The sequence below is a fragment of the Pristiophorus japonicus genome, chromosome 11 (genome assembly GCF_044704955.1).
Source record: "Pristiophorus japonicus isolate sPriJap1 chromosome 11, sPriJap1.hap1, whole genome shotgun sequence".
Classification (NCBI taxonomy): Eukaryota; Metazoa; Chordata; class Chondrichthyes; family Pristiophoridae; genus Pristiophorus; species Pristiophorus japonicus.
The window spans coordinates 89,860,184-89,874,165 of NC_091987.1; the positions used below are offsets into that span (position 1 = coordinate 89,860,184).

A 13,982-nucleotide genomic window follows, 5' to 3' on the forward strand; every position below is an offset into this window, starting at 1 on the left:
ACGTTCTATTACAGTGGAAGAAAGCCGCACTTGCTTTGATATTCTGTGTGTTGCAATTCTTTGCTATGGCCTGGTAAGCAAAAATGTTGATTTTAGAAAATTATTTTAGGTGAGATCTTTTTCCATTTACATGCACGGCATAACTCTCATGCTTATTTGGTGCTTTGCATTGAGATGGCTGATGTATGATTTTCAATTTTGTGCTAAATGTGAAGAAAACTGGATCAAAATGGTATGCCTTACATTTACCAAAACAAATCTGAAAGCAGCAGTGTGGCCAACAAGAGGGCTGGATTCAAAGTCAGTTTCGATAAGCGAGAAGATGGTTCTGTGTCACCCAGTCTCATTGTCTACTCATTATCTCACTTGCCCAAAGTAATCATTTGAGTGTGTAAAGCTAGTAAACTTGCCTAAAAGGTAAAACGTCATCATCAAACAGTTTGGGGGAGAGGGTGTAAATATAGGAAGCTTTCACTCGACACAATGACTTTGAAATTGCGGCCTCTTCGGGTGTGTACGATGTGCACACATGCCCGAAGAGGCCCCGCAAGTTCCAGGTTTATGAGCGCAATGTGCCTGAACCCGGCACATGAGATCTGTCAATGACTTTTGACACATTGCACGCGTCCCCGGGAGAAGGGCCTTCGCAGGCACAGATTTGGACTATTTGCCCAACTCTTGCCCAGTGAATGTCCTTTAAACTCTTACGCCTGATGAGAGTTTTAATGGATAGAAAAAAATATATATTATTACTTGTCTCTGAAGGTAAATTTATTTTTAACACGATTAAAACATTTTGAAAAAACATTAAAATAGTTTTTTCTTAAACATTTAATTTAATGCAGTTTCTATTAATTTTAAGAAAGTGAAGTTGTTTTAAATTTATGTATGTTTTACTTGATTTTAGGGGTATTCTCACTGATAGTAATGGGAGCTCCGAGCTCAGTGAGAATACCAGAATACCACATTGTGATTGGTGGTCCAGGCCCACGTGATCCCAGGATGCGCACATGATTCTGGCATGCGTGGGCCTCAGCGCTGGGCTGCGCATCTAGGCTTCGGAGCGCAAGTGTTCGTTCCTCCGGGCCCACCAGGGACGTTCGTTTTAAAAAAAAAATTTAAAAAAAATTGGCCGCCGCCTGAAGCCTCCGACCGCAATTTTTGGCCCATTGTTAGTGATCCAGCTTAAGTAATCAATAACCTTTAGGGCACAGCTCGGCTGAACCTGATTTTCTTGGCTGAGAGTGAAAGCATCATCTCTTTTTTGCTGCCAGGATTCTATCAAAAGGTTATTTTTTAACAAACTATTGATTTGTAGACTACCACTAAGTAATGAATGATTGCAAGTTTCAAATTGCGCACATTTCCAATCATAAAACTTGTATACATTGAATATTGTAACATACACATTCCAATATAAGAAAGAATAAAATTTTGTTTAGCTTGCTGGTTCCTATTGTAACTTTCTGAATAAATATATTACTTCAACCTCAAAGAATTACATAATGTTTGCTTTGTCATTAGCTCATACCAATATAAATACCAGATGTTCTGCACTTTCTCTGGTGAAAATGCCAGCTTGAACCATGAAGCTTTTTATTAATTAAACTAATATCAATCATAATGTAAATCTCTGCATTTATAATCGCTTGCTAGTTCTTTCTGTTGAAAAGCACTGGAGTGCATGAGTTACCCGTCACAGATGTCCAATCGTATCATTTTATATGTCAAATATTTGAGCAATTAACTTTTTTCCAAGCTCTGGATTAAACCCACTCCATTAGCTTTAGTGTTTTATTTGTTTAAAGGTTATTAGTAATACTGTATTTAAACACTCCACTCTTGCCTTTTTGAATGAATTAAGACAAAAAACAATTCTTCTGAGCAACATAAATAGAAAAATGTTCCAACCTGAGGAGGGTACAAAGAAAAGCTAGCAGCAATCGCTATATTAAAAATGAGTATATTCTAGCAGCCTGTTTGTGTATGAACTGTGTTAATGGTGGATATAGAAAAGTTTGTGGCTGGCTCTGTCCTTTACCCTTGGCTGAAGCAGGATTGTTTCTGAATTGTGACAGCAGTAAACTAGCTACAAAGAATAAATAGTTGAGTGGACTATCTGTACAATGACTAGTGACTCTTTTGTTTCTCTTCTCTTTGTAATAGGTATAGTATTTCGTACATTCCATTTGCAAGGTGAGTTGTATAATGCAAATGAACTAAGTACTGTGCATCTGAAATAGAAACAGAAAATGCAAGAAATGCATAAGTCCATCAGCAATTTTAAAGAGAAAGTGTTTTGGGTGCACCCATCAACGGAACTGAAAATTGAAAGATGATAAAGAAGCCCCATTACAGTTCAACTAATACCCCTGCTTCCTTCCCAATTCCGGTGATACCTCCAAAGCAAAAAAACATCTAACCAAGTGTCATCAATCTAAACCTTTGTAAAGTTTGAAAGCATGCTGACAAAATCCATCATGCTAAGTTGCGGATATATTTAGAAATATTGTAATTACATGAAAACTCATTCCTGAATACATGCCGCATTGTATTTAAGAGAAAACAATACACTGTACCTTTGAGTATAGAAGCAAAATTTCTCTATATGCAGGTACAATGCTTGTAATTTTTGCTTACACAGAAGTGAGTGTGAGCAGTCAACTCTTGTATGCAATCTGTCTCAATTTATGCATATAAAATAGTCTGTTGTGTCAGCTAGGCTCAGTTGGTAGAACTGTTGTCTGAGTCAGAAGGTTCCACCCAGGAGTAGAGCGCACATTCTAAACGCATTTCAGTCAATGCTGAAGGAGTGTTGCATTATCAGAGATGCCATGTTTCAGTTGAGACTTGAAGCCTGTTAATAAGGTGGTCTGTAAAGATCCCAAGACCTTTTTTGCAGAAGAGGAGATTTTTCTCCTGATGTCCTGGCCAATATTCATCCTTCAGTCAATACGACCAACACAGATTAACTGGTCCTCCATTTCATTGTTGTTCGTGGTATCTTGCAGTGAGCAGATTGGTTGTCACGTTTTCCTATGCAACAACGACTGCACTACCAAAACAATCTCTGCAATACAGTTAATATGAAAGTTCTGCACATCCCAGATGCTATTAGTCAAACAGGTACATTAATACAATGTTTAACACCTACATTGTATTACTTTTACATCATTGTCCCCATACAAATGCCATTTGTTCCTGCTGTCTCCTCATTGGGGTTCTATTCTTTCTCAGCCATCCATTACCCCCCAGTGTCAGGCCTCACTGTCATTACCACCTGCTGTTGTTCTTTCAGGCTAATTGTGCACGTAGATTCCCTGCTCTCCATAACCTCTTACCTGACCACTGCCCCACCCTAACTCGAGACTGCAGCCAATACCAAAGGAGATCCTGTAGGTTGTATAAAGCTCTTTCTGATAATTGTGTCTTAATACTTTCTCATAGAAATTTATAATATGGAACATTGTAATAAGATTATTCTCTTGAAAATTTTGATCAGACTATATATTTTTTTTGAAGAGAAAATATCTACTAGCGCAGATGCCTTACTCCTGGCATAGGAAGTTATATTTTCTCAAGTATTAAATTGATAAGTAGCTTAACATAAATCATGCTCAAGTAGTTTGCAAAACATTTTAAGCATCTTGGTGTTCAGAATTTTTTCTAAATAATGAAATGCAGGAAAGTATGAAGTGACATTTGAATCTCTTTATTTTACAGAGATGCAGTGATGAAGTGCTTTACAACATGTTTGGCATGAAAATGGTATATCCTGAAGATGAAGCATTGCGTTGTGGGGCATCTGCTATTACATTTTTTGTACCTGTTTACACAAAATCACAAGTTTCTCTAAGTGTCTTAATACGTGCCTTGTAATGCATTAATGCCATTAATTCTATCTCTCTTTCTCGAAGCATAATTTCATATTCATAATCATAAATTTACAAAAACTGGTACACTTGTAACCTAATAGTTTCTAATTTCTTCATTATTTTAAAAGCGATGATCATTATCCTAAAAATGGTGAGGTAACATTTTCAAAGTCAGGATATGACTTATACAAATTTATATTTTGATCTCTATGGCTATTCAGACACTGCTCGGTTCTTTTTAAAGAAAAGCACACAAGTAATTTACTAGTTAAACGTGGATTATAAGTCTTTCAGAAATGCTGCTACAACTTTTACTTTTGCAAATGCATCTCTGGTGTGGTGACTTAATGAAAACTCAAATAGAAGAAGTTGACAACACCTTGATTTTTTTTTTTGATGTTGATTGATTGTGTTGAAAGATTGGCCAAAGAGTGATTTTGAAGTTGTAACCTCATTGCCTTAATTTTGTGGTTAGCACAAATAGTTTTGCTATTGAAATTAGTGAAAAGCATGGTTTTTACAAAAATGGCTAAGAAATAACAAATGTCTGAAGATGTTACTATTGAACCATGTGACAACGAAAGGTTTTTTGTACACTACTGAATACTGAATCAAAAAAAAGTGTGTAATGTAATACTCCTGTTTAATTTCTAAAACAAAAATCCAGTGATCACTAGAAAGAATTTAAATCTCAAGTAAAATACCGACAATAGTGCCTTCATTTTGACACATTCCTGGTCTTCAGCTGCAGTCCACCACAGTCGGCCAATTTTCAATCTATTGATTGCTAGAAGTATCATGAAATATAATAATTAACTTTGGTTCATTATTTTTATGTCCTATTAGATGTTTTGCATGAATATTACAGGTGTGCCTTTTGTATCAATATGATGTACATCTTTAATGTATCTACCAAATATTACACATTTTTAAGGCGAATGCAAGCTGAAGCTGGCAGGATTGTCTATAGGGTTTCTTAGGATTTGTAATTGTTTTTGCTGCACAGTACTGCAGGCAGCCTGCTAAATATGATCAAAATTGCATAAAATAATTTCACTGTAGGAAACTTAATGCAGATGTCATTATCAATATTTTGGTAAGTACTTTAAAATAGTAAGCACTATTAAAACATGCAATTTTAGTGAACTGCATCTTTGACTATTGCATCACTTTACCTCTCTTTCCCCACAAGAATACTGGAGTTCTGCTTGGTAATGGGTTTATGTTTTTGAACAGGATAGATGCTTAGCTATTCCAATCACATGTCAATAATGTGATCAGGGACAGCAATAAAAGCAACAACATAGCTTAAAGTTATGTGCATAGTGTTGAGTTTGAAATCTTCCATTCTGGTCATGAAGTTTCAACTTATAGAATCATGATTGAAGTGAATATGAAAAAAGGTCCCAGAGAATTTAACATAGATGCCAATTTAAGTTTTCCATTTTGAATTTGATAATGAAAGTTGATGGGGATCAGGTTAATAGATGTAGATTATTCCAGAGATAATGATATGTTGGCTGATAGTGTTTATGGAAATACTGAAGCAATTTTTGAGGAGATCTAGGATGATTAGGTAATGTTTTTCATTTATAAACTGTTTACTACATATATATCTACTTACATCAGCACCCATTTCATAGCAAACATCTTGAGTTGCTTCATAGTTGGGTTGTATGTGCTTGTTATCTCTTATGATTCCCTTTATCTTTTGCTCTCTTACTCGCTTTTCTCCCTCTCTGTCTATGATCTTTTGTATATTTAGTATTAATGTTAAAATATTTTGCAATTTTCTACTATTTGTATGTAATCACAATTATATTTTCCAGTATGTCAATTTTGTAACAAGTACTCTATCTACTCTGCCTACTTTTAAGCAGTGAGTGCCTTGGAGCACATGCATTTTGGGATTGTTATGTGCTTCTTTGTTTAGCTAGTTTGTTTACAACCAAACTTAAATCTTGACGACATTGGCTTAACTACTATTGAACTGATTTTCTTTAAAGATTTCATATTTTTGACTTTTTCTATATTTGACTATTCAAACTTTACCAATCTATTAATCATTTTGAGAGCATTTGAACACTAAAATTACATTTTGTATTTGGTAGTCTAATCATGAGTAATAAAAAATGAATTGAAATTAAAAATACATCTTTTAAATGTATTTTTGAAGGACACCCAATTGTTATCACTGTTTCAGCCTAACTCAGCACAGACTGGAGAGAAAATCTTGGCATCACCCGAGTCTGTGTGGCTCAATATCCACTGGGTCATCATGGAAGTCTACATACTGCTTTAAAAAAAAATGTATGCGGAGCAATGGGAGGAGAAGAAAGGTGTTTCTTTATTTTCCTCCTTCATGTTCTTCACAGTGACAATGAATATTTGATAAATTTTAGATATGTAGGTGAAAACCCATTTATCAAAACTAAAAGTTGCATGCATATGCCATGGCTGAACATTTTCTTGAGCTTCATAGAATCATAGAAAAATTACGACACAGAAAGAGGCCATTCGGCCCATCGTGTCTGTGCCGGTAAATATTTTTGCTAAATTTACCATAATTTACTGTGCATATCATTTGAGCTTTTGGGGAAATGATTTATGCTTTTGACATTAAGATGCTGCTCTCTGTTGTGTAAATTGTTGCTGTGATGAACAGTTTCAAAGAATAATACTTGTACTGATTATGAATAAAATTCTATCTGTCTTTTCCTTGCACCATTTTTCTATTTGAAATCTCCTTTGATTAAATTTATTCTGGAATTTGGAATTATTTGGGGGGGTTCTAATCCTCATAAATTCAAATTATGTATAGTTACCTCTAACTGGTGCATTTTCAAAAAAAAATTTAAAATAATGTTTATCATTTTCAATGTCAACTAATGAAATTGTGGAGGGGTGAGAGGAGGAAACTGTATCCAGGTTTTTTTAAGCTGTGTCTTCAAACATTGAGTCAAGATTGCTGTGTACACAGTTGAGCTTGCATGTAGAGTCAGCTGCGTTCAAGTTGGGATGTAATTTTGTGTGCATCAATTCTAGATTTTGTACATTAATATGTTAAGTTCTAGCACTATTTGTGTAAATGGTGGTTATATTTATAGAAGTATTAATTCTGTACTTGCAATGTATATTGGAATCACACAAAATTGCAATTTTGTGCATAATAGTGCGGCAGTATAGTTTCTGTTGTGTATGGGTTGGTGTACAGTAAATAAAATAAAATTGGATAGTACCAGCTAGCTTTTTGCTAAGATGCAAAGCCTGTGTACACTGGTCTGTTGTTCACTATATAAGTCTTGTGATGTATGTTTTCATTAAAATTGATTTGGCTTTGCATTATTGTATCAATGATTTTATTTTCCTGAATAAAATCACTTTAGTCATCTCAATTTCAGTAAGTTTTTTTTTGCAGGTGGAATGGTTTCAACTTTGACCAAATACCCAAGGAGCCCAGGTTATTGATGGAATATTACAACGGTGTTGCCTCTCAAATGTTTTTATATCGAATTCTTGAATAACATCAGACCTTTTTTTATTTGGTGTTCAAGAATTTCCATTGATTGATTCTGTCCCCCTCTTGTGGTTTGGAGGATATAAAGGATCCCATGGCACTGTGAAGTGCAGCAGGATGTTGTTTTCCTGGTCAAGATTCCTTCCTCAAGCAATTCTAACAAATAAAAAAATCATTAATTTCATTGCTATTTGTGAGACTTGTTTGTCTACAGGACCCCCAAGAGTACAAAAAGTTACACTGTGGTGTTTTGAAATATTTTAATGTGATTAGGTACTATAAAAATTCAAAATGATAATGTTCCTTTTTGGTACTTGAGTTGAAAATTTCACATCAACATATTGAGTAAAACTTTACTGTTTCCTCGTTTTACTGATATTAATTTAAGTGTGTAACAGCACTATAGATAACGCCTTTGATTGCTTTGCTAATGACTGGGAAGAGACTAATATGATGGTATTTGGCCATGAGGGACGAGGCAATTAGGAGAAGGAGCATTTGGAACATAGCAAGTAAATGGAAATGAACAGAACTTTCTCAATTTACTTCAGTTCCTGGTTCTTTCCTATGCTTTCTATCTTTGTCTTTGGAATACAGTGAAATAGCACCACTAAAATTTGTCTTGCACTTAAACTACCAAATCAATTTACAGCAGCAATATACATTTTTACAGTAAAGTTAATACAACCAATAAAAAAAAATTGTTCGCAACTCCTGTACTAAACTAGAATGTGAAATAACTGGTTCCTTTTCCTTTTATCGCCAACTAAGTTATCTGGGTTAACTAACTCTCTTTTGAGGTTCCAAACTCTGATTTGAAAAAGTTAAGCTAATAAATGCCTTTGAAGTGATGACCAATCAAACAGAATTTAAATAACTGCCCTTTTATTTTAAGTGCCAAACATATTTGAACAAAACAAATGGAACATATTTGGAATGAATGTTTTAGCTCCTTCAAATATCTTGGCAAACAATTCGACTAATTGATGCAACAGCGTATCTTGTTGGGCTGGATGAGATTTGAGCAAAACTTTAAGGCCCCAAGTTTCCACACGCGGCAAAACAGGCGCCCCTCTGAGCTGGGTGCCCGTTTTTCGCGCCAAACGGCGCCTGAAAAAAACCGCGCTATTCTCGAGCGCTTTGCAGCTCAATGTCTGCTTGGCGTGGTGCACAGGGGGCGGAGCCTACCACTCGCGCCGATTTTGTAAGTAGGAGGGGATGGGTACAATTTAAATGAGTTTTTTTCATGCCGGCAACCCTGCGCGTGCGTGTTGGAGCATTCGCGCACGCGCAGTCTGAAGTAAACATTGGCACTCAGCCATTTTAAAAAGTGCTGCAGAAAAAGTAAAAATTTGTTTATTGAACCCTTGCAAAGGCTTGCATTTTAATTTTCTTGATATTTCTGTGTGTGAGGGTGAGGGAGTGCATTCTGTAATTAAAGATAGACTCTGATAAACGGGACACATGCACTTGTTTGAGACTAGTCAAATTCTTTGTAGCTGTTCAATTTTTAACATTTTTTAATAAAACCACATTGCCCTTCCATGATCAGCACTGAGGCTTCTTGCAGCTTTCTCCCCCTGCCGTCCGTCGGGCCCGACGGTAAACGGATGTCTCAAGCACTGAGGCTTCTTGCAGCTTTCTCCCTCCCTCCCCCTGCCGTCGGTCGGTCCCGACGACAAACCGCTGCCTGAAAGGCCTGCCTGAAGCACTTTCACACAGGTAGGAACATGGTTGGTTTATTTTCTTTGCTTATAAATTTTTATTCAGGTTGGATTTATTTGTATAATATTTCTTTAAGTATAACTAAGGATTTATTGTAGAATTTAATGACTTCCTTCCCCCCCCCCTCCCCCATCCACCTCGTTCCCGACGCCTAATTTGTAACCTGCGCCTGATTTTTTAATGTGCAGACAAGGTTTTTTCAAGCCTACAAAAATCTTCACTTGCTCCATTCTAAGTTAGTTTGGAGTACGTTTTCACTGTGGAAACTTTCAAATCAGGCGTCAGTGGCCGGACACGCCCCCTTTTGGAAAAAAAAATTCTGTTCAAAAGTGAAACTGTTCTACCTGACTAGAACTGCAGAAAACTTAAATGTGGAGAATTCCGATTTCTAAGATACTCCGTTCTCCACCAGTTGCTCCTAAAAATCACGAGCAAATCATGTGGAAACTTGGGGCCTCTGTACTGTGCAGAATTAGAGCTGAAATGATTTATTTTTGGAGCCATGATTCCCTTAATTCCATGCATCATTATCTTTTATCTTAATTTTTTTTAAATCCATTGAAGCTGCCTGCACTGCTAGCTCTGTTTGGTACAAAGTTGTAGCACCTCCACTTTCATCAGTGTTGAGACATATCTAGTACCAAGCAATAATTTACATGCATTTTAAGTTAACAAAAGTTACATATGATTTTGAATGTTCTGTAAGTGCTAAAATGGCACGTTAATACTGAGAAATATATTTCTAAATGTTACGTTAACTTATGCACTGCATTTCCTTTATTCCCCCCCCCTCGGTTTGCATTCAAACTATTCTATAAAGTTGATCAAGCACAACCTGATACTGACTGCCACAAAATTTCTGTTTCTCAAGTGTTTAATAACTTCAAACTTCAAATACACTCTGCACTGACAACTGAATTTATACTAGTTGACCTGTAACTGATGGTCTTCCTATCCTTGAAGAGAGGCATCATGTTTTCCATCCTCCAGGTCCAATTTCTGCCACACGAGGGAGCTTGAACCTGTAAGAAGAATGTATCACAAGGACATTGTATTAGTAGTTGACTTAGGGAGCTAAAATACACATTGTGACATGCTTATGAATTACTCTATCTGCAGGTTGAGATGAACCTCTGAATTTAATATTTTATTTTTGTGATTTTCCTGATTATCATGATAACCAGTGATTTCCTGTTTGGTAAAGGGGCATCGCATTGAAATTATGATCCACAATCAATCCCTCTTTCAAGCAGCAGATAATTCTATACTGTAACCCCTAACAGGATATATTTGAAATGTATTACATTTTATCTCATTGTATTACACAACCCCCCTCTTGTCTGCTAGTCCTTGTTAATCATATGGCTTACTTACCACACTTGTCGTATAAAAGATACTACTTGTATTTCAACTGAAAATTTCATGTGATCATTGCTCATGAGTTACTACAGAATTGAGTGCAAAACGTTGTAGCTACATTATTTCTGATTCTAAATTAACTGCTGAGGTAAGTACTAGCAGTGCAAATACAAACCCATAACTGGACACTGACCACAAAACTACTCGTTGGAGGGACTGCTTATTTCGCAGTCATGTACATCTTCACCCAGACACAGCAGCTCTGGTACCTTGCCGAAGGTGTTACTCTTGGGTGTGAATCTAGATTGTGACTGTCGGCAGACCAGGGCCATCACAGCTGAGCCCAATCTCGACTTCCCCTGAAGTTCATAACAATACACTTTCCTTTAGGGATTACTGGACAGTAATCGGGAATTAGAGCCATTGCTAATTTTTTCTGCGCTAGACTGAGGGACATGAAGACCAATTGTAATTACCATTTCCCTGGCTCAGATCCATTGGTGTAGTACTCAGCACAGATACAGTAGTGTAGTAGTTATGTTAATGGACTAGTAATAAGGCCTGGACTAATAATAGAGAACATGGTTTTAATTCCCATGGTGGCAATTTGAGAATTTGAATTTCATTTTTTAAAATATGGAAATAAACAGGTTTCAGTAAAAATGACCATGTCAGATTGTATTAAGTACTTAATTGGTTCATTCTTGTCCTTTAGGAAAGGAAATCTGATGTCCTTACTTGGTCTGACCTATGTGTAACTCTGGACTCTCATCAATGTGGCTGATTCTTCACTATTCTCTGAAGTTCCCTAAAAAGCCACTGTTGCCATTGGTTTCTCAGGGCAACTAGGGATGGGCATTAAATGCTAACCTTGCCAGTGACACCCACATCCAGAGAAGGAATAATTTAAAAAAAAATATTGAACCTGGGATCTTGCTAGTTTAAATCACAATGTCACAAGTAATTTTTGTTCACATTTTTATTCAAATAAGTAGGGAAGGTAACATTAACATTTTCAAATACCTTGTGAAATGATTATGAAACTGATTGGTATGACAAGTTGTATAACAGTCAACATTTTTCACGGGAAAATTTACTTTGGTGCCAATTAATGCATAATATATTATACAATGTTTATTAGAAGGATCAAGGGAACATTGTACTTGTTAGAGAGATAGTCACATTAAGAGGTTTATACTTTAGTATTTGCCATGACCTGAACTTGTGAAGAAGGATTGGGTTCAATTTGCAACTTTTCTTTAGAACAGGCTTTAACCATTAATAAAAAAAAATCTAATCTACGATAAGTCAGTTTAAGTTCTATAATCCTAGAGTGCAGCCTATCTGTGATTAAAAGCATGATTAGGCAGATGGCTATTTTTAGTAATTCAATTATATATTCACCCAGTGCAAAGCAACATGCTGCTTGAGATTGATGACAACATTGTATAGAGTCGGAGATTGAGTTTCTGGGAGATTAGGTTTCTGCAGGCTTTTGGTACATTCAGGACAGTTTTCTGCTTCAAATGATTTGGATAATGTACAGGAAATGGAAATATCAGTCCACTGTCTCCTTTAGATTTCATCTGATGTGGGAGATTTTGTGCAGAATTGTGAGGGGACTGGGAACAAAGAACAAAACAGGATGATCATATATCAGCTGGGTGGATGACAGTTAATACCTTTTCTTAGTTATTCACAGCACCTGTTGACATTTATAGATTAAGAAGTTTAAATGAATATCTGAGGCCAAAAAATACAAAACTCAGTACATGTGAGCATGTTCGTGACCACAAATTCTAATCATCAAAATGTTCCTTATTAAAATTTGGATTTTAAAATGTTTTCCTTGCAGTGCTGCTAATTAGATTGAATGCAGAATACCAAGTGAGTGTGTGTTGCATATATTGTGTGATATGTGCTCGATGCTTATAAAGACAATTCACTATTAGGCGTATAAAGCTAATTCACTGGGCTTATCCACTTGTTCCAATTTTTCAGAAGTTGCATATATTAGTAGCAATACAATGGGGGAAAATGAGGAATTAGTTGTCACATGTTAGATCAGGCAGTTAGGGAACAGAGTATGAACTGAATTAATATTGCAATATTTTACAAAGTCTAGTTTTGTAATTTCTCTGTACAAAGTGATTCTGACATGCAAGAATATCTTGCAAAAAATATGCAGCTCATTTTTAAACAGAATTTGGGGATAATGTGCAATGGCATAAATATCAAAATTATTTTTTCTGTTTAAAAACCACTAATGAAAAGATCATTAGATCCACCTGCTGTGGCATGATCTGTGAAAGTGGATAATTGTGGCTTTGCAGGTTAAATGGTCTATTCCTAGTTGCTCTGGGAACAGAACCAAGCCTAATAACTCTCAATAATGTTGACATAATGCCTTCAGAATGAGTTTTAATTTGTCTTGCTTCTTAATGGAGCTTATATATGATTTGCACTGTTTCTTTCCTATTACTACTTTCTGTCTCGATTGTCTCACTATCGGTAGGTTTTCTGGCCTTGCAGTATTTCAAGTAAGTGAAATGGTTGGTTCTGTATTGAGCCTATGATTCAACTTTTCATAGAACTGTAAGAAGTTGCTCTTGGGTTGTTGTTGTAGTTCTGTCTGGGATGCAATTTAATATGGCTTCATTATGAAGCCATGAATGGCCACTTACCCATTGTTGCAGCTCACTAAATTCCAGAGCTACTTCAGAGGGCTGCTTATTGAATTGGTGTGGTGCAACCAAGGTGCTGCCATCCCAGCTGGTTGGAAATTATGGTTGTGTATCCGGCACACTCCGGTGATGATAGAGGTGTTGCCTGGCTCTGAGACTGAAACAGGGCCTGTTTGCATCAGCGTAACGGGATTAGATAGACAGTTATGCATTATATTAGTTCCGGAATGTGATGTAATGAATTGTTAAAACTGAAAAACCTGCAATGATTAAAGTAAAGATTTTCCAGAGCCAAGCTACGAACGTGATCATATTACTATAACATCAACGCAAATTATTATATCAACGCAGAACATTAGTCACTATTTCTGTGTTTTTGCAATAACGAATTCCACATCTTCAGATCTTTGGGCTTTGTTATATTGATGTTTGCAGTGCATGTCCACGTTAATACTGTCAGATACTTCCACTTCTTATAGATTAATTTTTAATGAAATTTCACAGAGCTTGAACCATTTTTCAGAACTCTCCTAAATTAAACTTAAGAATGAATTCCCAAATTATTTACAAACTTGCGTTCCTGTCCACCAAGTCAAATTCTGCCTTGTAATCGATGTATGAAACTATAGAAATAGTAGACAATCTCAACTAACTTGGGAGCTCAATATACAAATGCAGGAGAGATATGTCTGCAATTAGTGATCGCCAGAGGTGTTATAAAATCTCTTGACAAGATCAGAGAAACAGAAATTTACAGCGCAGGAGGAAGTCATTTCAGCCCATCATGTCCGCACGGCCCTTGGTCATCAGCTCTAAAGGTTA

The 13,982-nt window shown here is 36.2% G+C and overlaps 1 protein-coding gene across 1 annotated transcript in view; it reads left to right on the forward strand.

Annotated features, from left to right (window-relative positions):
• Positions 1 to 7,548, forward strand: part of sft2d2a (SFT2 domain containing 2a) — a 56,796-nt gene extending 49,248 nt beyond the window's left edge. The window contains exons 6-8 of the mRNA XM_070893716.1: positions 15 to 73; positions 2,167 to 2,196; positions 3,724 to 7,548. Coding sequence (XP_070749817.1) covers positions 15 to 73; positions 2,167 to 2,196; positions 3,724 to 3,763 — 129 coding nt within the window. The 3' untranslated portion in view covers positions 3,764 to 7,548. The remainder of the gene's footprint in view (positions 1 to 14; positions 74 to 2,166; positions 2,197 to 3,723) is intronic.
• Positions 7,549 to 13,982: the final 6,434 nt, after the last annotated feature.